The sequence below is a fragment of the Nothobranchius furzeri genome, chromosome 4 (assembly GCF_043380555.1).
Source record: "Nothobranchius furzeri strain GRZ-AD chromosome 4, NfurGRZ-RIMD1, whole genome shotgun sequence".
Lineage (NCBI taxonomy): Eukaryota > Metazoa > Chordata > Actinopteri > Cyprinodontiformes > Nothobranchiidae > Nothobranchius > Nothobranchius furzeri.
In genome coordinates, this window is record NC_091744.1 from 70355181 (window position 1) to 70378145 (window position 22965).

Below are 22965 nucleotides of genomic sequence, written 5' to 3' on the forward strand. Positions count from 1 at the left end.
TGGATCTCCTTTAAGCCCCATGAGATGTCTAAGCTGCAGCTGTTACACACCTGCTTAGACTCTATCAAAACCAGGATGGCTGGGAGCTTTCTTCAGCTGAATGAAGATAAGACTGAGATCCTCATCTGTGCCCCAGACGAGCTGGTTCCCAAAGTCAGAGACTCTCTTGGTCAGCTTGCTTCTCACACCAAACCTTCTGTCAGGAATCTTGGCGTGACCTTTGACCCAGCTCTCACCCTGGATTCTCATGTCAGTTCTCTTGTTCGCTCTTCCTTCTTCCATCTCAGGAACATTGCTAAGCTGAGTCCCATTCTGTCCCGCTCTGAACTTGAGACAGTTCTCCACACCTTCATCTCCTCACACTTAGACTACTGTAACTCTCTTTTCACGTGTCTGAGCAGAACCTCCCTGAACTGTCTACAGGTGGTCCGGAATGCCTGTGCTCAGCTTCTGACCAAGTCCTCCAAACACACCCACATCACCCCGCTTCTCCTCCAGCTTCACTGGCTGCCAGTCAGCTTCAGGGTTCATTTCAAGATCTTGGTTCTGGTCTCTAGGGCCTTACATGGACAGGGGCGTGTCCAGGGAGTGGACTGGGGTAGCACATGCCACCCTTGGAATCTGATTGGCCACTCCAGGTGCCACCACACTAATTTACCTTTAAATAGGCTTTTCATTGTCCCCAAAGGCTTGGGGGTAAAACAAAAAAAGCATAACCATTGGTGCCACCCATGCTCAAAGTTGTGCCTCACCTGGGCCACCCCATTTTAAAAGATCTGGACATGTCACTGTACATGGACAAGCACCATCTTACATTGGTGATCTTCTTAGTCCCTACACCCCCAGCAGGTCCCTGAGGTCCAGTGATCACAGCCTACTGGTTGTGCAGCGCAACAGCCTAAAGACCAAAGGTGACAGATAATTTGCTGCTGTGGCCCCCAGACTCTAGAACTCTCTCCCCCTGAGCCTGAGATCAGTGGACTCAGTGGACTCCTTTAAAAAGCAGCTGAAGACTCCCTTGTTCAAGCTGGCTTTTGTATGACCTTCTTCACCACTCTCTCTTTATTCTGCTCTCCCCACCTATTCCACCTTCCTCAGGATCCACTGGTTTCCCTCTTTCCTATTCACTCTATCTCTTTCTTCACATTTTTTACCACAATTGTCTATTTTTTGCTCATTTTAAATTTATTTTTAAACATTTTCTAAATTTTTTTAATATTTTTACATTTTTTGTTTTTGTGAAGCGCCTCGTGATTTTTATCTTGAGAGGCACAATAGAAATGATATTTTCTTCTTCTTCTTCTTCTAAAAGCTGTACTAAAAAGGTGAGTCTTGAGCCTGGCCTTAAAAACAAGAACACTCTCTACAGCCCTGAGGTTCTCTGGCAGACTGTTCCAGAGGTGAGAGCCATAAAACTGGAAGCATGCCTCACCTTGGGATTGTGTCCTGACTTTTGGAATGATGCGGAGATGGCTGCCAGAGGAGCGCAGGGACCGCAAAGGCTCGTGTCTGTGAAGCAGTTCTGAGAGATTAGAAGGCCCAAGACCAAAACCATTAAAAGAACCTTAAAATTGATCCTGAAACGTACAGGAAGCCAATGCAGCTTGTTTAACACAGGTGTAATGTGCTCCTGCCTCCTGGTCTTCGTCAAGACACGAGCCGCTGAATTTTATAGTATTTTTTAATAGTAGTTTTTGGGAAGACCAGAAAGCAGGGCATTACAGTAATCAATTCTACTGTTGATAAAAGCGTGCATCAGCATCTCTGTATCGGCCAGAGAGAGAAAGGGGTGGACTCTGGCGATATTTTTCAGGTGATAAAAAACAATTTTTGTACTGTTCTAAATGTGGGGGATAAAAGTTAGCTCAGAGTAAAAAATTACACCCAGGTTCTTCACTTGAGAGGACGAATTAAGAGTTAGTGACTGTAGCTTTGGTAAAAGTTTCTCTCTCTGGGTCTCAGGATCGATGACTAAGACTTCGGCTTTGTCCCAGTTAAGCTGGAGAAAGTTTTCTGCCATCCAGGATTCAATATCCGACATGCAATTTAAAAGGGGATCCAATGGTCGTGCGTCATCGGGAGACACAGAGATGAACAACTGTGTATCATCTGCACAACTGTGAAATTTTACTCTGTGTCGCCCGATGACACCACAAAGTGGTAGCATATACAGATTAAAAAAAGCACTGGGCCTAAAATCGAACCCTGGGGCACACCACACGCAATCTCACGGGTCTTAGAACAGAAGGTATCTAGACTTATCATTAAAGTCCTGTCTGTGAGATATGAAGTAAACCATTTATGGACAGCACCAGAGAGGCTGATGTGTGTTAACCAGGCTAAAAGAATGCTGTGGTCCACTGTGTCAAAGGCAGCACTTAAATCCAGTAGAACCAGAACTGTTACTTTCTGTGCATCATAAGGTATTCTTACATCATTTAAAACTCTTAAAAGGGCCATTCCAGTGCTATGGTTTACTCTAAAACCAGACTGAAATTTCTCAAGGATGCATTAATAAAATCATTAAGCTGGATTAAAACAAGCTTTTCTAAAGTTTTACTTAAGAATGGTAAGTTAGATATCGGTCTGAAGTTGTTAAAATCGCTCAAATCTAAATTTCTCTTCTTCAAAAGGGGCCTCACCACCGCCCCTTTAAAGGCAGCAGGAAAGACCCCTGTTTGAAGAGAACAGTTCATCATGGTTAAAATCTCATCTCTAAAATATTCATAAAATGGCTTGAAAAACGAAGAAGGAACTGGATCTAAAAGACATGGTGGGCCTCACTGAGGAGAAAACTATCCAGAGTTCCAGCCTCAACCAGGGCAAAACTGTCCAGCATTTCCTCTGGTAAGGGTGCACACTCAGATTTTGATAAAACTATGTCACTGTGAGAAGAAAAAATGTAGCATCTGACTGTGTACCTTCCCTCCGAAGTGAGACCTCACAGAGTGTTTGATGGTGTTTTCTGAGATGCATCAGGGGTATTGTTAAAAACTTTATAATGGAAAACCAGATTTTAAGAATTTTTTTTTTATTTTCTGAGATGATTATGGAAAAGTATGCATACCTTGAGTTCCATACTGCGTTGTTGTATCACTTTAGAGTTGCTCTGTATATCTGATAGTTTATAGCGATTTGGTTTTTCCTTCATTTTCTCTCTGCCACCCTGTAGTTCCTCTTTTGTATTCTGAGGGCTTCGTTTCTCCATGGGAGTATCAGTCTAGGCTGTATCTTTTTAATTTTTTGGGGGGTCAGACGGTCAAGGGTGGACTGAAGCCTGGGGTTCAAATCGTTCACTATAAAATGACAGGGAGCAGGTAAAGCAATAGGAGGTATCTTTTCTAAGATATCAATAAAACCTGCAGCCACTTCAGGGGTTAGATGATGTTTCCTGACAGTTCTCACAGAGGTCTCCCGCTGGGTGAAACCGGTGATATTAAAAAACACGCAATAGTGGTCAGAGACAGCCAACAACAGAGAGCACACGTGTAGACAGGCCATACGTGATGACCAAGTCTAGGGTGTGCCCTCTGTTTTGAGTAGGCTGTGGGACATGTTGGCTACAATCCATATAATTAAGAACATTTTAAAAATCAGTCGACAAAGGGTCTAAAAGATTATCCCAATAAATGAGCTCTCCAGTGTGCAGGAAAGGTGCAGGTGGTCTGTGGCCACCCTGAAGCTGTTTGTTCTGAGAGTCTGGATGCCGCTGTGTCAGCTCCTGGTTGCAGATATTTAAAGTGAGAGCTTATATAATCATCTCTGGGCCTTCACACCCGACCAATACCCAAAATATATGCTGGGAACAAAATATGTTTAGGCAAACACACACACACACACACACACACACACACACACACACACACACACACACACACACACACACACACACACACACACACACACACACATATATATTACCGTATTTGCTATGCTTAATTATCTTGTCTGAACTACTTTAAGTACATTTTATATAGCCCCAAATAAAGTGCTTCACATTAAATTAGAATAAAAAAAACAAGAACACAAACAAACACCAGAATAAGACAAGCAATAAAATGAGGCCAAAGCAAGTTTAAAAATCCAAGTTTTTAACATCTTGTTAAACACATCAGTCCATTCGTCCTACAGGAAGAAGTCCCAGCAGCATTTGTTGTTCCTAATTGATCAAAACAATTTTTTTGATAGACCAATATGTCTCAGCTTGTTATCTTTACAGTAGATGTTTTTATTTCCTGATCTGAAGTCATATTTATGGACTAAGTGATAAAATTACAGTAGCCTATTAATCTGCATGTTTTTTTTTGCCCTTTGATTCGAACTCATTTAGTCAGTTTTGATATAGCAGCCCATCCTACAACTGAGATTTTGTTATCATGCACAAAAATGCACATAAAGAAAAAGTAAAAAAGCTATTTCTGAATACTGTCAAAGAACTTGGTAACAATTCTTTTTATTGCCACAAAAATGTTATGGATGCCAAAAATCCAAAAAGCAACACGTATGCGAATAAAATGTCAACAAATGACTTTATGGTGACCTTACCCTGCAGGGTTAATTTAACTGTGCGTATTTCATTTATTTTTTGTTACGTTTGTACTATATGTTTTACTTTATTTTTGTATTTTGCTAGTTTTTCCAGAACAAAAGTCAGAAAAAAACAAGCATATTATATATTTAATGAAAAACATTTTAGCTGATCATGGGGAAAAGCTCTTGTATGTTATGCTGTTTTCATTTAAAATCACAAAATTACATCAACAACAAAAAAAAAATTCAAGAACGCAACTCCTAGACACATTCACATTTTTGGCTTGCAAAAGCCTCGAAGCAATTATCACAGAGTTTATTCACCTGCGTCTTACTTGACTGAAATGTTGAAGCATATTTGTTCATGCTGGAACTAAAATACCAATGGGTGTGTCATTCCCAATCACCCTTCTTGCGTATTTAACACTGAGTCTGCAAAAAGCTGAAATCTGATGCTGGAAATCAAGAGGAAACCTTCACAGTATCACAATAATGCATGAGGAGTTTAATCAAGGGGGATTGTGACAGCAGATATATGAACACATAGGAAATAGCAGTAAAGCTGACATGTGCAGCTAAAAAGGCTGTTGCTGCAAGTTTGGGTCTTAACATTTAAATAACAAGCATGTGACAAGTTGGGTTTTTTTCACACTCTTGGTATGAAGCTTTTATTAATATCTTACCAAATTTTTAGCCAAATTTACAAAAGTTTTATGGAAAAGGGCATATAATCGGGTTATCTTTGCCGAGTCTCCCCCCCCCCCCCCCCCCCCCGCCAAAAAAAAAAAAATCTTGAATGACTGAATCTTTGTTAAAATGTGAAAAGGTTTGGGTTACGTTGCACATGTAAAATTATTGTTGAAGATATTGGTTTGGGGTGCCTGAATGTGGCTGTGTGAGTTCCTGGTTGTGGATGTTGATGGCGAGGGCGTCAGAGGGTGCACGCTCGTCTTCAGGAGGGACTTTGGTGCACAGGATCCAGTGGTTGTTGTCCCGTTCAACTTTGTGGGAGTCCAGGAACGTGTGAGCCGTCACCTCATACTCATTACCGTATATTGTCCTGCAAGAACATAACCGTTACACACTAAACAGCAGAAGCAGACGCTGTGATGTGACTTTGTGTGTTTTATCAAGACACAATAAAGAGTTTAACTTCAATCAGAGTTTAAAAAGGAAGAAAGGAACACCAGACAGATTACAGACTTTGTGCCCATGATCGCTCTCCCAGTCTAAGATACAGTATTTGGTGTTCATTAGTACAGAAAAATAATAAAATAATACCAAATTACTTGATCTTCCATAACAGCTAGAGCTTTGTTAGTCCAACAGTGAAAGAGAAGCACTTTCTCATCAGCCTGTAAAAATGCAAAAGAGGTTATGAAAACACTTTGTCTTTTATATGTGTTCAATAGTAAAGTTATTTATATGTAAAGCAAATACTTACAGGAACTGGCTGATCCTTGTATTCAAGTCTCTCCTCGGGGTCAAAGTGCACGATCCTCCACCATGACAGAGGGCTGTGGCTGTCATTCAGGTACACGGCCTGGAGGCCCGACTTTTCTGCAAACTTTATTGTAAACCACAACATGACATTAAAAACTGCATTCACTTTAGAAATATTCAGCAACTAGTTATACTAAAACTTGATGTACCTTTTGGAAGTTTTTCAGAGCACTTGTCAAATAAAGCTGAGGAAAAAAACAGTAGAAAACATGTGAGGGGCTGTGAAACGACAGACGGGATAACAAAGTGGTTTTCATAAGATGAGAATAACAAAGATCAAGGTCAGCCTCAGTTGTTCAGAGAAGTAATACGTTAGTATAAGTTTGTAGTATAATATGTTTTTTGATGATAATATCAGTCCTGGTGTGTACTTCTTTTCATTAAATGGTCAAAAATGCATTTTAATTTGATTTCCGCTAGGAGGGAAAGGGAGTGTGATATGGCCACCTGTGTTGGTAAATATATGGTTTACTCGTTTAATCAATACATTTGCAGTGGTCTCTAGGTAGAATGGATGCCTTGTAAGCTCTAGTGCACCATTTTGATGAAGTGAGCCTCATCAGAATTGAGCTTCAAATGACAGGATATGGAGTTTTACTTCCTGACATTTGGACATCTTAGATTGGATAACAGCAACACCACTGACTCTTTTTGCCTTGCAATGTTGGTGTTCTATCTCCATAAACAACACAAGCCTGGAGGGGTTTTGGTGGAGTTGCTAATGTTAATGGTTAGCGTCTACTAGCCAAAGTGTTTGCTGCTGTTTGCTGGACGCTAAACCTAGATGGGTGGATCCATGAATGTTAAGTGACAGTGTGATGTAGATGTATCATGGATGTTCAAATCAGAAGCTAATGCAGGAGATACGTGTAGGTGGCTAATTTCACATTCAGCCTGCATGAAAAATTCTAAGTGACAGATTATAATCAGAAATTATAATAAAATAATGTTTTTCAATGATCCACACCTTTTAATTATGTTTTTAATGATGTTTTTCACTGTCTCCCTACTGTTTCAGTTCTGATTTCAAGAGGTATTGGCTCTCTGGGGCCCCCTTGTGGCCAGGAGGCGTCTACTCTGCTCTGCCTGTCAGCACACAGCACCTCTGATTACGGTTCACTTACTCCTCTGGCAAAACCACTTGTCGCTCTTAGGGCAAATTTTTGCTCAAAACGAAGAGTCGATCCTTCAGCACTGCCATCAACACTACAACAAAAGCAGGCTTACATGGTAATAAACAAATATTTACAGTTAAGGTCACACTGATGTCATTTTAAGGAGGCTTACCTTGTGACAATAAAAGCATTGCGAGTGCTGGGTTGAATAACTCTTCCTGCACTGACTCCACATGGAGATTTAATGGCTGGTGATGGGTTCTTTATTAAACTCTCAAGATTAGCATTAATGCTGAGAATGCTGCGGCTCCTATGTTCTCCTCCCTTGTTCATCAGCATCACAACATCCCCAAAATGCACCTCTCCATCTTTTGTCACCAAGAGATTCACCTACACATGTGCACAGCAAATTCTGTATTACTGCATCAGTATTAGTGGTTTCAATTTGATTTAAAATGAGCTGAGATGCATACCGGTTGTAAAATGTTCCATTTGAGGAGGTCTATTTGTTGAGAAAGAAGTTCACCTCTCTCCTTCTTCTCTAAATAATCTTTCCTACTATCCTAAGAAAGATGGGAACAAATATTTTGTGTCAACTCAGAGGAAAAGGAAACTGTCCATTGTGAACAAAAGCATTTAACTGACAGTTTTAATAAAACCAGTATAGTAAATGTCTTTAATTAGGTTAAAGGCTAATAATTATATCAATCTTATGAAGTGAGATAAACAAAATTCAAGCTGTTTAAATAATAATAATAATAATAATAATAATAATAACTACAATAATAATAATAATAATAATAATAATAATAATAATAATATAACAATAATAATAATAACACATTTTATTAGTAATGCACTTGAACATTTTATAATCTGAAATTAGGTTTACCATAGAAGGATTTTTTTTTTATCAATTTGACCAACATAATTATTTTATTCCCTCATAGAACAAATGTTGTACTTAAACAAGTTTGTATTAATTGTGCAAGTTAACTTAGTTAATAAGCATAAAAAGATTATATTTATTCCACAAGAAAGGAAGTTGTTTTGGAAAAGACTCTTATCTAAATAAAACTGCACTTTAAATTCACTCAACTAAATTCAATAGCACTTTTAGTGATAACGTAATAAAATAGGACTATTAAATTAAAATTATAAAAATGTGAAAGCGTATAAATAGCTTCCAAGACAAATGCGGACGCGCTTGAATGTTTTTTTTTTTTTTTTTTTTTTTTTTTTTTTTTTTTTTTTTTCTTTTTCACAAACCTCATCCAAGACTCGGTCTTCAAACCAGTTTCCCTTCAAAGATCTTGATCGTCGTGCATGAGCCATTGGAAAAACTACAGTAAACGATTTCCAGTGCAGAAGAACGGTACTGAATCGGTGGATTAAAAACAAAGGTTAGTTTGGTTTGGTTTCCAAGGTAACAGCCTTCTCAAAAGTTCGGCGTAATTATCGCCAGAGGGCGCTCTTGTACCGCAAACTACGCTGACGTTTCAGATCCTGGCTACCACGCAAAGCGAGAGGGTGCTCGCTGCAGACCTACAAAGGCGGAGCTGCACCATAAGGTGGAGCTGCACCAGAGTCAGCCCCGCCCATTCACGCAAACTCAGTCTAGCCCACTGACTTCCGTTTTTGTTTTTCCAACTTTATCGCAAACTAACCTGACCCACATGAATTACGGCTGTTACTAGTTTACAGTCGTTAATGCTATGTTCTATGCTTCAATTAAACAAGATAAATATAACTTGCTACATGACAAAGCCTGAATATATCTCGAAATGAAAAGGTTTCTTTTAACGAATATCTACCCACAGCCGCTCCAAGAAAGGTGGTGTACAACAGCATCTGTGGCTTACGTACGTGCTCTGGTAGTCCAGTGGCGAGATCGTTTAACTTAAGTTTTGCTTTCCCCTGAGCTGGTGCTGGTTCGATTCTCGGTGAGGTCGGCAACAATCCATTTAGCCAGCTGAAACATTTTAATTTGTTTATATTTTAGTTGTAATGTTTATTTTCAGCAAAATATTTATGTCTCTAAAAGTTCTTTGAATTTGGTCGTTCCTAAACAGTATTTTAGTTGAAACTCTGCTCACAAATGGACTCACACTGGCTAAATAAACAAATAAATAAATAAACACATTAGTCATTATATGTTAAACGGTATACCAGTAAATTGTTGTAAACATAGTACTGGCAAGTGTAGCTAGAAATGAGGAAAAGGGGTTGTAAGCTACCTAATATTTCTGCTAGTGGGAGGCGAACCTGCGCAAAACTGCATGTCAACTTGACTCTATAACCACTACACCACCACATCTTAAAAAGGTCATGTGGCGTTACATTTGATTGTCCTATCCGGTGTGTCTTTGTAGATGGTATGTATGATTTTTCCGGCGGTGTCTCAGAAGAAGTCATTTAAGAAATAATTTGTCAGAAAATTCACAGAATATCCAGATTTGAGAAGCAAGACCAGACCCTCTTCGGGGGAGGAGACCAAATTGAAGCTGAGATGGGAAGAAAATGCATGAATGAGGCCAAAAATGGCTTTGGCGTGTTTCTTATGAGGAAATGACAATATAACATGATTAAAAGTTCCAAAAGTTTGATTTTTAATTATATGGAACCTTTACAAAAACTGTTCAATTAACTTCTCAACTCCGTCCTCAATTTTTTAGCTATAACACCCTCTTTGGTTCCAGAATGCTATCAAGTCTGACAACTAGAAGGAATTGGACTGACTCTTATGGAATGGGCGGGGCTGATTCTGGAATGGGCGGGGCTGACTCTGGTGCAGCTCCACCTTCTGGTGCAGCTCCGCCTTTGTGGTTCTGCAGCGAGCACCACTTGCGCAAAGCTGCCACGGGCAGTAAATGAAAAAAAAAATATATATATATATACACATATGTGTGTGTGTGTGTGTGTGTGTGTGTGTGTGTGTGTGTGTGTGTGTGTGTGTGTGTGTGTGTGTGTGTGTGTGTGTGTGTGTAAATAAATTTGTTCCTCTAAGTATACAAAGACACAAGAAAACATAGAAGAACATGTTCTATACTTTATTCAAGTCTGAAAAAAATTGTTTTGTTCTTATTTGTCTTTAAAGTATATATATATATATATATATATATATATATATATATATATATATATATATATATATATATATATATATATATATATATATATATTAGGACAGTGACTTTAACGCGTTAATTGATTAATTAGTTAGAAAAAAATGACGCGTTAAAAAAGTTCATGCATTTAATCACAGCTTGCATTTCGAGCAAGGTGGAACCTTTGTCATTGCACGATTTCCTCGTAGACCCAATATCACTGGCACACACAACAATGCACAGCGCTAATGGCTACTAAAACAGAATAAAAACAGAAAGAAGTTGCCTTGCTTGGACTGATGCAGGATATAGGAAACAATTCCGCCTCTTTTCTTAACTATGAAAAAATAAACTTCCAGACAACAACGGAGTCCTTGTCGCGGACATTTTTCAGAGATCATCTCTGCTGCAGCTGCCCGGTGGCACCGGATACTTTACAAAAGTAGCGGTGAGCTATAATTTTAACTATAAATTTGAAAGCACCTGAAAGAATAATTCTTTGCCCTAACAGTAGTTTATGAAAGTAGTCAGACAAACGAGAGGCACCTGGCTGCAGCTGGGAAAATGCTCCGTATCCTCACTACCCTGATTTTATTTGATTTGGGTCTTGTTTCACATCACACAGTGACATTTGAATAATTAAAATGCATTTTTTAATTTAAAAGCTTTAGTTTACAGTAATAACCATGTCTAATGTTTGATTCTCTGTCTCATAATTTTAATTAAAATTTTTGCTTTGAGGGCACATTTTTCTGAACGACTAAAATGTGATTAATTTAGATTAATTAATTACAAAGCCTCTAATTAATTCGATTAAAATTGTTTATCGAGTCTCGGCCCTAATATATATATATATATATATATATATATATATATATATATATATATATATATATAATTTGTCAACTTTTTTTTATTCACCCTTAGATTTAACTGCTGCATCCCAATTATGAAATGGACATTTGTCTTTATGTATCAGTGACCACTGCCCCGGTCTCTGGCCCCACAGCCATTTATGTGACCCAGTTTGTGATTTTCTTCTGCTGGTGGATCGTTGTCTTCCTCCTCTTCATCACTCCGGAGATCACCTTCCAGCTGCAGCAATAAAACAATCCACGGAAAATATTTTAGAGGATATGACAAAACAGCATTAAATATTTGCAATTATTTTCCACACGTTTAGTGAGAAAGTATGCATGCACACTGACACACCTTGGTGAATACAAGCCTATAAAACATCCGCAGTATTAGAAAAGACCAATAGACATGGAGAATCTGCAGAACTAACAACAGCATGTTGAAGAAGTAGTAGCCAAAGAAAGGGGAGCACTTCTCCATTGGGTACACCCATGTACAGTGGATGATCCTGCAGAAGATAAACACACTTTTTTTAATCATGTTATTACAACTATCTTTTTTTATGTATTTATTGCACTTACCAGAATGGAAAAATAACAAGTCTTGTGACCATAAAAAGAGCTGTAAATACCACAAACATGGTATTGGCAGTCTGGTGCCACTTTGCATAGTTAAACACCTTTGCACCCTGTGAGATGAACAAACAATGAAGACACAGGGTCATTTTGAGTTTTCAAAAGCAGAAGCAGTAGAAATCTTATTTGTCATGACCCGAAAATATACAAGTTCTTCTGCATCTGTTGTCATGTTTGCTTTGCAGCTAATCATCACTTTTTAAGTTTTTAATGTCACCCACCCACCTTTGTTTTTAACTATCCCCGAACATATTCTTCTTTTAATTATAATGTCCCTGCATCCTAAAAAGCAGTTTCTTCATTTGACCATTAAACATTCTCTGAATCCCCGTACCTGCAGCAGTCTTGATTTAAGTTCAAATAAAATCTTTGTTTCCTCTCCTTGGAGTCTTTTAATTACACACACTAGGTGTCGGGAAAAGCACTGCATTATTTAATTGGTGATGAATGCAGAAATCAAACAATTTTCTGTAAAACCATTTAAATTTAACATCAAGAAAACCAATTCTGAAACTTTTCATTCAATCTTATCTTAGAATAGATACATTTGTAAATTTGAAGATCAGCGTGCGTCATCATATTGCTACCTGACCTGTGGCTTACATGTGGTTTTATTGAAATCTTCTTAGAGGACCACTGACCTCAAGCAGGATGTCAGAGGAGTCATGAAGCATCATCACAAGGGTTCCAACACGAATATAGTTTGAGACCCAGGAGAAGCTCAGTAAAGTCAGCGTCGCTACATGATGAATCACCTGCTCTTGAAAATCCTGTAAACATGCAGATGACAGCTTAACTAGATCAGTGTCACACAAAACCTAAATCGCCTTCTTTTATACACAGAATGAAATATTATACATCCATGCAAAACTAAGAATTTGTAAAGACGAATTAAATAGTAAGTTACAAAGATTACATGGACTCAACAGGTAAAAACAGATGCCATGAGAACACTCACTTTACGTTTCACGTCAAAAGCGAGACTGAGAAGCAGAGAAAGGTAGAAGCCCATTTCCAGGAAGTAATACCAGTACTGTGATGGCAGCATAGACTGTATGAAGATGGAAAAATCAAAGACGTTTCCATCATCCTGCTTACAAAATTATACAATTAAGCCTGTTAATAAAAATAAAACCACCCACCTGTTGTGGAAATCCTTCCCAAACTTCTCTCAGGTTATAAAACCAGGGTTTCTGAAGTGGGAACAACAAAAAGAGGGTGAAGAGAGTTTTAACAAAGAATAAATGTGTGTCCACAAAGAGAATAAACAAAAAAGGAAAAGTCAAAAATGTATGAGAACTTACATCATAAAGGGCCAGGATTCCTCCAAGAAATGCAAAATGATAAAATACACATCTCCAGCTGGAACCACAAAAACAGTGATGTCATCCATTTGCGTGGACACGCGTGTTCTTACATTTGTGCAAAAGTCCGCTCACACAGATGCACGCACCTGGCCTCACAGAACCTCTTCCGAAGACCGGGCCGATACTGATTCCTCCTCCTCCTGAACCACACTTCAACTCTCCTCTGTGGCCAACTGGTCTTCTTACACAGAGATGTGACATCAGCCTGAGACCCAAAACAGGAAGTCCGTCCACATTAAAGTGATTTTAAACATTTGCAATTATCACAACAGAAGTTTTATTTTCTGAAGAGTAGTTTTTGACTTTAAAAACCCAACAATCAACTTAACAGCCAACTGCAAACAAAAGTATGTTTTTATCACCGATTACGCAAATGCTAAACTACTGCCTCTTTTAACATACCTGTGATGGACTTCGCGTTTGACTGCAGAAGAACTTTTCCAAGACCGGGTTTTGTTCGGCTGTGAGTCGTATCTTGTCCTTGATCCCCCAGGCATTAGCCAGTGGTGTGGCCAAGTATCTGAAGCAGAAACACAAAACTCTGAAACCTTCCTCCCAACATGACACTGGAATTTTCTGATTCTGCTCTACGCTTGGGTAACATAATCCTAACAACCTAGCTCTCTAACACACAGGCACATTTACTGACAGTATTCTTGCCTTTCAAACAGGCATCTGACAACAAGTAGGCAGAGGGCAAAGGGCAGGGCAGCGTAAAGATGGGATGCTTTAGGATAAATATGATCTCCCTTGTCCTCTAGATCTGACCAGGAGACGTTTGCAGGCAGCCACAGACGTTCCCAAAACAACCACTCACCGATTGTCTGCAACATGGTGCTAAAATGAGACAATAAAAAAATAAATACAGCTCATGAACAATAAAATTCCACAATCAGATGTGTCGGTTAACATACCTTTAAGTTGATAAACAGCATTGGATTTATTTAAAGTACTCTTTTTTTGTGTGTGTCAGATGTGCTTATTTATTGTGCCTACGTAGCTCTGTCAGTGCGTTTTGCGCTGTATGAATAGTTTGACTTCTCAAATGCCTTCAACACCATCCAGCCGTGTCTACTGCAGCAGAAGATGAGGGGTGCAGGAGTGGACAAACATCTGACTGCATGGACCACCATGGATCAATTAATAGGCTACAGTACGTGAGACTGCATAACTGTACATCTGAGGTGGTTGTATGCAGTACAGGAGCTCCACAGGGTACGGTGCTCTCACCCTTTCTCTTCACCTTCTACACCTCGGACTTCACCTACAACACCAGCAGCTGTCACCTCCAGAAGTTCTCAGATGACTCAGCCATTGTCGGCTGTGTGTCTGAGAGGAATGACCTAGAGTACAGGTCAGTCTTGATGGACTTTGTGGACTGGTGTGAGTGTAACCGGCTTTGCTTGAACACCAGTGAGAAAATGGAAATGGTGATTGACTTCCAGAGAAACACTCTTCCTCACTCACCAGTAAACATCCAGGGAGCAGACATTGAGGTGGTGGATACCTTTAAGTACCTGGGTGTTCACCTCAACAGTAAACTGAACTGGTCCAACAACACAGATGCTCTGTATAAGAAGGGCCAATGCCGCCTCCACCTCCTGAGGAGACTGAGGTCCATCAGAGTTAATTCCCTTCTGCTAAAATTATTTTATCACCCTGTTGCTGGCTCTGTTATCCACTCTGCTGTAGTCTGTTGGGGTGCAGGCAGCTCTGTTCGAGACAGGAAGAGACTGAACAAGCTAGTTAATAAAGCTAGCTCAGTTCTGAGCTGCCCACTAGATTCAGTTGAGGAGACGTGTGAAAGGAGGATGCTGGTGAAGATGACCTCCATCTTGAAAAACCCCTCCCACCCACTGCATTCCACTGTGGAGACCATGGACAGCTCCTTCAGAGGCAGACTGAGACATCCCAGATGCAAAACAGAACACTGCCACAGGTCATTCATCCCCTCTGCAGCAAGAGTGAATGACTCCTCAGTGGTACTGGCATTATCCTGGTACACAATAACGTCAGTGCAACATTAAGTATGTGTTCAATACTTGTGCAATACCGGATGTATTAGAATGTCCGTGTCTGTGTTTCTATTCTATTCTATTCTATTCTATTCTATTCTATTCTATTCTATTCTATTCTATTCTATTCTGTGTGTGGATGTTAGCTACCACTGTGAAATCTGCCTGTACTGCACCCTGCCACTAGAGGGCCAGTTGTTTTGTTTTATCTTCCACTTTATCCATCTCCAAGTCTGGTCGATGGCCATCATAAAATACTAATGATATGATACTGAAGTACAATTACAAGTTTGTTTTTCAGATACATACCTCAGCAATTAGTAAACGGTAAATAATAGATCAAAATGAATTTTACAAATCTATGGATTAACAAAAACACTTCTGAGAAAGGTTAGAATTCATGTACAACATGTGTGGAAAGGTTTTCATGTTCTTGTATTTATGGAAAGCCAAAAAAATCTGTTTGAAAATGCAGTAACCACTATAACTTCCATCCAAATCATTTCAGAACAAGAAAACAGTTGATTTTTTTAAATGATTGGCAACGATGAGTTTTGAGGTTAAATCCATGTTTAATGGAGCGGTTATAATAGATAAATTACACTGGAGACTAGAGACCTGCAGGAGCAAATAGCAAAGGGCAGGAAAGATAAAGAAACACTAACAAATGATGAAGACAGATTAAAGAGAAGTAAAGTCCTTTCTTTTATAGACTCTGTTCATTAGTTCAGATAAAAAGGTGCTACTTGAGCAAGAATAAAACCTGTTTCAAATGTGCATTCAGAGCTCTTCAAATAACTATAAACAAGGAGAAATTCTTGGTAAAGGGCAAACTCGGCAGTTAATAAGTCAGCATAGGGAAAAGTCTACATACCTGCAGGCTGTGATGCTTTAACAAGTTCCAACAAAGGATAAAAAAGCTTCATAATAGACAGAATGTATGCAGCTAATATTTTCTATCAAGCCAAATCTTCAAGTGAACTTATTTGTAACCAGAGAATACATCAGAGGAAGAAAATGCACAACGTAAACATGAAGCGTCTCACCTTGTGAGTGTCCAGTTCAGGTTATGGTGGTGTTTCCTGTGATCTGCCTGAGAAAATCCAGGCTGTTACTGAAAAAAAAGGCTTGTGCAGTGAACTAAAGAGGCAGGACGAACAAGATTACCCAGCGTTTTCTAGAGCAAAAGCTGACAATGAAAGTTATAAAGCCAATGAAACACTTTCAATCAAGAATAAAATGTCCTTCAGATAGTTGAACGGGTTTTGGAACACGCTTATCAGACGGAGAAGGACAGCAGCCTTGTCAGAGCTGTATCAGTAAAAAAGCAACTAGACCTGAGTGTATTTTGACATAAATATTACACGTCTGATTCTCCTAATAATGCTAGACGCACTGAGCCGCCTTTCATGGAAATAATCTGAGCCAGAGCTTTTGCTAAACCGGACAATCCACCTTGCTGCGTTTGAACTGAGTGAAACTTAAACCATGCATGTGGTCTCTCACCTGGTTAGAAAGATTTGGATCCTGCCCTCCCCCTTTGTTTCTGCTGATCACACCTTTACAGCCGCTATAAGTCTTTAGAGATTAGCAAATACAAACAGGTAGCTGCCCCTCGGAGCATTTTGCTTTTTCAACCTGTAAATACTAAGCTCCAGCAGTCGCCTGTGTGCTGGACTGTTTGCGCACCTTCACCTGCACAAATTCTACGTGGAATGCCAAAAAGCCCCCACAAAGGCCCCATTCACGACTGGGACAGAGGAGGAGCCATGCAAGAAAGAGGAACTCCCTCACCCAGAAGGACAATGAGTGAAACATCACTCTGCCAACAGAGATATGAGGAATGACACATATACACATTAAGATAAAAAAAGGGACAAAAGGTGGGGCAAAACACCTCCCTCTAATGTTTTATGCAAAGAACTATTAGTTGCTAAATGTGGTGGAGGTTTTTAGGATTTATGGGGAAATCTGTGTTTAATACAGAAAAGTGAATTATGTTTTTATAATAAACAAACCACAGAAGGGCAACAAAGGCAACAAATCAGTACATAATCAGCTTAACCCTCCCTATTCTTCTCCTGAATTGCTAACATATTTTACCCTTGGGGTCAGTTTCAATGTTAAAGTTCACATGAGGTTTCCTCCATCCCTTTTCTGCACCTGCGAGTTTAAACCTCTCGGTCTGCAGGACTGCACTTACACACACACACATGTCGACAGAGACGCTTCTATAGGGAGAAACAAGTTTCAAAATATCTGTGTGTGTGTGTGTGTATGTGTGTGTGTGTGTGTGTGTGTGTGTGTGTGTGTGTGTGTGTGTGTGTGTGTGTGTGTGTGTGTGTGTGTGTGTGTGTGTGTACATCTGTTTGTGCATGACAAAATGTGTGTGGATGTAACAAAAATTATGTGTGTATAACTAAAGATCTGCGTGTATTTAGATCTACGCATGTGTAACTTGATTTCTAACTTGTTTTAACATTTACGTGTGTAACTTAAACTTCTACACATACAAATGGTTGAACGCACACACACACACACACACACACACACACACACACACACACACACACACACACACACACACACACACACACACACACACACACACACACACACACACACACACACACACACACACACACAAATCACCTGGCACACACAAACAAAACTACATTACACACAGATCGGTTTACAAGTACAAAAAGGATTTTGAGACTCTGTTCTTGCCAGACAGATTTGTGAAGCAGTGCTTTGAATGGGTGAAAGCTTAGAAATGAGAATTTTCTTTGGCGTTAGGTCTGGGGCGTACCAGAAGCGGACGCACCGTGACTCTACTGTTTATAAGTGATCAGACTTGCCGTCATGTTTTGTGAGACTCTAATTCATTAACAGTGGGTAAGCATGCTATTTATTCAAATATTTTAAGATTAATATTATTTTAAAGTTATCAAAACTGCGGCTGGGTTAGTGTCGTAAAGCCGTCCTGCATCGTAATGTCTGTTGTAAAGTGATCCACAATGTTGTAAACAGCTTGAGATAGAACTGGCACCTAGATTCAGCACCTCGGCGTGGCGCTCCCCACTCTCATGAACTATAATGGCTTCTATTTAAAATGACGGTGCAGCGTGGGCTTCATTTGTGTTGAAGAGTCAAACAAGTTTTTCTGTGGAAAAATAGAATATCACTCGCAGATCCTTTGAGACTGGTTTCTCCCCATATTGTTCCTTTTACTTCTCCGTTGGTGGTTTTGTTTTTCATATTAGATTAAAGATAAGCTCAAATGTCTAAAAAACAGTAAAAACAATTCTTAGAAATCTGTTTCTGCAATGTGATAGCAAGGTTAAACAGGCTACTAGTGTTTTACCTTGAAAAATGTCCTAATTTTATAAAACAGAGCATCCAAAATGATCAGGCAAATCCTTTCCTGGTTGTGAATCATAGAAAGATTTTTTTAATCACCCCCCAATCACGAGAGTTCAAAAGAAACAATGACTTTAGAAAAAGTTGTTCTTTTATTAGATTTTCAATTTGTGATTATATCAAAACCTCTAGGATGAAACTGCAAAGCTACAAAGCGTAACTGTTGAATCCAGGCTGTAATGTGGATATTGTCATCATGCCACTGATCTACACAGCAGCGATGCTACAGGTGTGTCAACAAAACATAAAAAAAACTGCTGAAAATCCAAGAATTTCACTATTGAGTGGGAAAAACAAACCAACACACATGAAAAAATAAATAAAAATAAAATACAATAATGTCCCAAACAGATAATAAAATACAAAGTGATGTCCTGGTCCATTTTTTATTGTTCTTTAGTAAACCACTGACTATTGTTAACTGTGGTCCATTTGATCTGGATATTCTTGTTTGAAACCGGATGTAGATGTAGAGGACAACAAGAAGGATGTAGCCCTAGGCACAAACACAAGAGGCTAATGCGGGTAGTCCTCCCCTCCCTCTGCAGCCTCATCCTGGTGTGTCGTTGCGCTTCAGTTCACTGGGCGGAGGTGGGTTGCGGTCTCCGAGCTTCACACAGCTGCTAGAATGACTGGGCCTTGCAGGTGGCTCCTCAGAGCCGGGCGCTCTCTGTCGTGGAGGCAGGGTGGAGCACCGGGTTTTGACCCTGGAATGTGGCGGCTGAGGCGGGGTGCTTTTCAGCACAAATAGTTCACTTGAGGCATGGGGCTTTCGAGCCACTTGAGGCTGTGAAAATGACAGTGAAGCAGGCGTGTGTGGGAGAGAAGTTGTTTTGGGTGATTTAGTTGAGGAAGGGGCCAAAGGAATGAAGGGAGAAATCACGCTCTGCTGCTGGAGCCTGGTGAGGCTGGAGGAGAGGCTGGGCCTTGGCAGGCTGTAGCAAGCCTCAGCCCCTCGGTATCGAGAAGGGAGGGTGGAGCAGCGGGACTTTACCCTTGGGTCAGAGTCTCTGGGAGGAGGAGCTATTAGAGCGAACATCCTATTTTCAACAGCTGATGATGTAAGATCAGCTCTGGAGCCCTTCAGACTCTGCAATGAGCCTCTTTGTGATGAAGGATTTGACGGAAGTTTCTTGTCTTTGGAGTTTAAGCGAGGAACTTCAACGTCTGCAGACGTGCTCGACGAAGGTTCTTCTTCTGGATGGAGAACAAGCACAAGACACAGGCTAGCTTAGATCATTTAGAACATGATTATAGATATTTGAAGAGGTGAATTTATAAAATGATGTAGTGATACATTTACTCTTACCCAACAAGCCAAGGTCACGCACCAAGGAGTCCAAATCTACAGTGAAATTCTCAGACTCATCTGCCTTTGCAGCATCCTCCTTTACTTCTTCTTTCATTTCTTCCTCTTTACTCACATCTTCATGTTCTTCACCGTCTTCCTTACCACTTTCAAAACTAGCATCATTTTGCTCTACTTCGTTTTCTTCTTCAACATCTTCTACTGACATTCCAACCTCTGGGTTATGGTCATATTTCTCTCCGGGTTCAATCAGACTGAGCTCAACCCTCACTTCACCTCTTTCATCTTCTTCATCTTTTTCCACTTGGCACACATCTTCTTCCTCGTCTGGTGCAGCATCCACTACAACATCTATGCTGGCTGGGAAGCAAGGGGTTGGGCATTGTGGAGAGTGAGATTTGGCACGTGCTTCTTGGTCCTGATTAAGCAGGAACTCCATCAAAGCCATGTTCTCTTTTTTCAGCTGATCTCGCAGTGACCGCGGCACATCTGGGATCATCCAAGCAACCAGCATGCTGAGGAACATAGCCAAGTTCTGTCGAGGAAATGGAAATTTGGTTTTAAATTGCAGAAAAAATATCCAAAAAGCAGGTTCGCTACTTCATTCAGGAGGTTGGCGTTTCTTAGGATCATCTTCACACAGTCGAACACATCTACGGCTGCAGCACTTAATGAGGACGTTTTAGACCAAGCTGAATTTAAACACTAGACAAAGAAATTTACAACCATTTACAAGATTTATTTCATAACAAGCGTTATAGTTCCACAGAACAATAACTCAAAGGACACTGCCAGGAAAGCACGAGAGCGGCTCCATTACAAATCAGTTAAGACCTGTCAGGCTCTGGCTCTGAACCCAGTCGAGCAGCTCTGGAAAGACTGGATAATTGGCTGTGCACTGATGCTTCCCATCCAGTCTGGCTAAGCTCTTATTTCTCTGCCAAGACAACAAAGAATTGCTCAAAGGAAGTCTGTAACCTTGCAGTATCATTTCCCGGATTTAAGAGTGTCATTCTGTCATAGATACTCAACTCCTTCAGTGGTAAGAGATGTTGGTTCAGTGGCATGAGATTTTTTTATAAGTTATTTATGAATGCTCTGTAACTAATTCCCTTGTGAACAATTCATTAATTAATATAAAATTATTTTATGACACTTTCAAACACATTGATGGAAGATAAGGATCTGGCAAGATCAACTGCTGCGTCTTATTTATCCTTACAAATTTAAGCAAACACTGAATATGTAAATATTAGGTGACTATTTGGCAAAAATTTGTGATTTTTGTCTTTTTCATTTATCCTATTGTTTATTAAAAATTTATATAGTATATGACATAAATATTAAATCAGTTATGTATTCTTGTTGTTAATGTTTTATAAGGATATTCTTATTGAAAAGTGGTAAAGTTTTTGTGTTAATAAAATTTACAAAATCTCATAAATCTCAGAAAATTGCTGGGGTCTCACTCATTATTATTTCCTGATATTCTGACATCTCGCCTTTGATTGGCTAATAGCAGCATTACTCCTCCACTGTCTCCGTTCACTCTGCAATGTTGGTGTTTGATTTACACAGATGACTCAAACCTGAAGGAGTTCTGCCATTTTGTGGAGTTGCTAATGCTAACAGTTAGCTTCTACTAGCAGATATCTACCGGTACTCTCTCCTGGCTGCAAAAATCAACACAGCCTTCCTCGTCACAAGCAAAGATGGATGAGTCCACGAATCCTAATTTACAGTGTGACGTAGATCTGTGTGGCTTTTTCTAATTCGAGAGTTTCCCCGTCTATTTTCTTTCCGCAGGAAATGCAGGCAGTATGTAACGTAGCCTGCAAGACATAAATACAGAGCTAAGTCATGGGACGGGATCCATGGTTGTCTTTCAAACTGCCTCCACAGGCTTTTGGACAATGAACAATATGACCCTCACCGCTACAGGTTTCAGTCAAAGGGGCAGTCTGCCACACACTGTCAGAAAAGATGCAAATACATCCTTTTCTAAGTAAATTACATGAGTAGCTCTGGACTCAAAGAAAAGTCCAAATCTAAATTGTCCAGGATTGATGCCAAAGCCGTTTCAAACAAGTAGCCGCCATCTTAGATGTTTCGCTTTGTTGCATCATCCCACCCACCAAACCGATAGAGCGCTGTTATTGGCATAACCCAAAACTGATTGGGCCAATTGTAGATCTGCTGTGGCTCCTATGGGGCGTGGCTAGACTGAAATGCAGAGCTAAATCATTTTGCTTATGCTACTGTTGTTCTAGGTTTGTAGGCTAGGAAATAGGGGTCGAAGACCATTTTCAAGTTCAGCTTGCATGTGAACCTCAGAGTGAATGTGGTGCCGTAGTTTGTATCTTGCTGATGGGGAAAACTGAAAGTGAGCCAATCCATTCATCAATTCTCTTCCGCTTATCCGGAGTTGGGTCACAGGGGTAACAGCCTCAGTCGAGAGGCCCAGACTTCCCTCCCCCCAGCCACTTAGGCCAGCTCTTCCGAGGGAACCCCAAGGCGTTTTCTTGCCAGGCAAGAGACGCAGTCCCTCCAGTGTGTCCTGGGTCTCCATTTAGGCCTCCTGCCGGTTGGACCTGCCTGGAAAACCTCACCAGGGAGGCGTCCAGGAGCCATCCTAATCAGATGCCCGAGCCAGTGGGTGAAAAGAGAGCTTTGCCTTCTGGCTCAGCTCTCTCTTCACCACGACAGACCGGTACAATGCCCACATCACTGCAGACGCAGCACCAGTCCGCTCAATCCAGCTTTCCCTCACTAGTAAACAAGATCCCGAGATACATAAACTCCTCCACCAAAAAGTAAAAAAAAATCCTGTATATATTTTAAAGAAAGGTCTATTGTTAAATAAATAAATAAACAAACAAAGATGTAATCAAAGAAAAACAGACTTGAAGGTGACACAGAAATACAGATGATTGCTAATGAGCTAGGTACCTGGAAGAAAATGACAAAGGCCAATCTAGCTGCAAGGACAGACCAGTACTGTTTGGAGAAGGTGTAGGCATCCGGTTCCCATGGTGGATCTCTGTAGTCTTTATATCTAAAACACAAACACAGACACACAGTGACTATTTACAAAAGAACCGCC

At 40.1% G+C, this 22965-nt stretch overlaps 3 protein-coding genes across 4 annotated transcripts in view; all 3 read right to left on the bottom strand.

Annotated features, from left to right (window-relative positions):
* Positions 1-4383: 4383 nt before the first annotated feature.
* On the bottom strand, positions 4384-10299 carry cfap161 (cilia and flagella associated protein 161). The gene is made up of 8 exons (XM_054733110.2): positions 8418-10299; positions 7622-7711; positions 7321-7538; positions 7158-7239; positions 6183-6218; positions 5975-6097; positions 5812-5885; positions 4384-5590 (listed from the first exon to the last, which is right to left on the bottom strand). Exons 1-8 carry the CDS (start codon positions 8481-8483, stop codon positions 5383-5385), a joined length of 897 nt encoding a protein of 298 aa, XP_054589085.1. The 5' UTR covers positions 8484-10299; the 3' UTR covers positions 4384-5382.
* A 90-nt stretch (positions 10300-10389) lies between these two features.
* On the bottom strand, positions 10390-17276 carry cers3b (ceramide synthase 3b). 2 transcript variants are annotated; one of them, XM_015964561.3, is made up of 12 exons: positions 16637-17276; positions 16177-16223; positions 13776-13952; positions 13518-13635; positions 13202-13320; positions 13053-13110; positions 12891-12941; positions 12707-12799; positions 12390-12518; positions 11695-11801; positions 11468-11621; positions 10390-11350 (listed from the first exon to the last, which is right to left on the bottom strand). In XM_015964561.3, the coding sequence occupies exons 3-12, from the start codon at positions 13946-13948 to the stop codon at positions 11231-11233; spliced, it is 1122 nt and encodes a 373-aa protein (XP_015820047.1). In that variant the 5' UTR covers positions 13949-13952; positions 16177-16223; positions 16637-17276; the 3' UTR covers positions 10390-11230. The 2 variants fall into 2 exon arrangements, with proteins under 2 accessions (XP_015820047.1, XP_015820046.1); XM_015964560.3 differs by having other exon boundaries at positions 16177-16244.
* Positions 17277-18460: 1184 nt separating this feature from the next.
* The window catches only part of ano2a (anoctamin 2a), a 28192-nt gene continuing 23687 nt past the window's right edge, over positions 18461-22965 (bottom strand). Inside the window, exons 25-27 of the mRNA XM_015964564.3 lie at positions 22812-22917; positions 19863-20397; positions 18461-19750 (exon numbers count right to left, since the gene is read on the bottom strand). Coding sequence (XP_015820050.1) covers positions 19104-19750; positions 19863-20397; positions 22812-22917 — 1288 coding nt within the window. The 3' untranslated portion in view covers positions 18461-19103. The remainder of the gene's footprint in view (positions 19751-19862; positions 20398-22811; positions 22918-22965) is intronic.